We start from the raw sequence: 2,073 nt of genomic DNA on the forward strand, positions 1-2,073 counted from the left end.
ATAAAAAAAATTTTTAATTTTATCAGAATTATTTTATATTAAGCGTCAATTATTAACAATTACAAATTTGTTCCTTTATTAACCTTTATTATTTTTGATTTGAATATTTTATTATTTGAGTCTAAATACATTAATTATTATATATAATTGTATACAAAATATGTTAATTTTTTTATATGATTATATATATGAAACATTTTTTCCCGGAATGTTCTTTTTTAAAGTATTTTTCTTCTTTTTTGCAAGCAACTAAAAAAATAACAATTTTTTAATTGTGTCGTAGCAAATGAGCAATATAGTTAAATTCATTTTCCAATCCAACCAGTCGATTACTATATATGATTTCAGTCTCGACGACGACGTTGGTGACATTATGCATTGGTGCCGCTTTCTTATTATGTGCTGTCGCTATGACCTGGTGGCTCTGTCGACGACGTCGCGAGCACACCAAGTTAAGCTCGGACAAGTCCCTGGCGTTCAGACCTCCACATCGGAAGCCGACAGCGGTTAAAAGTCCTGGCAGTACGAGTCATTATTTAAAAAAGAGCCCATCGCCGACAGGACCTGCTAAAAGCCCGCCTGGTTCTGGTGGACAAACTCCCAGCCCGACAGGATCACAGTCTTCAAATCCAACGTCTCAACCTAGAACACCGCAAAGCGCAGGTAATGTAACGTAATCCATAATAATGAATGTCATAAAAAAATCCATCTTTTTTTGAGAGAAACAACTATTTTTAATATTTGCATTTAATACTTTGTAGGAACACCGGTACAAACGCCTATCGAGGTCGCTGTGAGTATAGAGAATGAGCGCGACAAGGCTGAGTTAGAGAATAATGAGAAGGTCGAACGTGAAAAATGCCAAACAGCTGAGAATGACAAGGATAATCTGGGCCAGCTTGTCTTTAAATTGAGATATCGAAGCGAACAGAATGCGCTCGCGGTCACCGTGGTGAAATGCAAAGGGTTGCCAGCCAGAGGTCAGCAAAATGCTACCAGTGATCCTTACGTGAAACTGCAATTGTTGCCTGATAAACAGCATCATGTGAAAACTAGAGTCCTTAGAAATACCAGAGACCCAGTGTATGACGAAGATTTCACATTCTTTGGCATATCGCAGAGTCAGCTTCAGGTGATTGAAATCCGATTGTTGAAATAATTTCTACTAAAATTAAATTCCCAATTAAAATTATCGTAATGAATCTTTCTTTAAAAGAAGAATAACTTATTTTAAAATTATAATTCCAGAAAATTAGCTTACACTTCATCGTACTAAGTTTTGATCGATATTCACGTGATGATATCATTGGAGAACTGACATGTGCTTTATCATCAGTGCCCGGTTTAGAGGATGCGGACAATCAGGAAATATCTCTCTGTCGAAAAATATATCCCAGAAGTTTAAAAGTAAATATTGTTGATGAAAAATCTGTTGAAGAGCATCTTATAAATAAATTATATATAAATAACTTACAAATAAATACAATTTATCCTGAGTACAAATAATATTTTTTATATTCTCTTATTTCTTTTTAGATACAATCGCAAGGGAGAGGAGAGTTGCTGGTTTCTCTTTGTTGGCAACCTGTTACCAGTCGGCTGACGGTGGTAGTATTAAAAGCACGAAATCTACCCAAGATGGATGTTACTGGGCTCGCTGACCCGTATGTGAAAATCTATCTTCTGTACAACCAACAACGTATTGCGAAGAAGAAAACACATGTAAAGAAACGTACACTCAGTCCGGTTTTTAACGAGTCCTTCGTTTTTGATATACCGAACGGTGCAGATGGGCTTAACAATGTCAGTCTTGAGTTCATGTTACTGGACTGGGATAGAGTAACGAAAAACGAGGTAAATTTTATACTTTGATCATCCAAAACTTTACTGTATTATCGAGTGGATTAATGTATATTTTACGCAAAACAACTTCCTCTTAAGATATTTGCAGAATATCCCAAAATTAATAGATAGATTTTCTGCAATAGATTACACACACACGCACACGCACACACACACACACACACACACACACACACACACACACACACACACACACACACACACACACAC

The 2,073-nt window shown here is 36.1% G+C and overlaps 1 protein-coding gene across 1 annotated transcript in view; it reads left to right on the top strand.

Moving 5' to 3' along the window:
- The window catches only part of LOC108688353 (synaptotagmin-4), a 4,486-nt gene that overhangs the window by 1,873 nt on the left and 540 nt on the right, over positions 1 to 2,073 (top strand). Inside the window, exons 2-5 of the mRNA XM_018194591.1 lie at positions 349 to 663; positions 762 to 1,132; positions 1,249 to 1,407; positions 1,537 to 1,854. Coding sequence (XP_018050080.1) covers positions 349 to 663; positions 762 to 1,132; positions 1,249 to 1,407; positions 1,537 to 1,854 — 1,163 coding nt within the window. The remainder of the gene's footprint in view (positions 1 to 348; positions 664 to 761; positions 1,133 to 1,248; positions 1,408 to 1,536; positions 1,855 to 2,073) is intronic.

The sequence above is a fragment of the Atta colombica genome, unplaced genomic scaffold (genome assembly GCF_001594045.1).
Source record: "Atta colombica isolate Treedump-2 unplaced genomic scaffold, Acol1.0 scaffold228, whole genome shotgun sequence".
Lineage (NCBI taxonomy): Eukaryota > Metazoa > Arthropoda > Insecta > Hymenoptera > Formicidae > Atta > Atta colombica.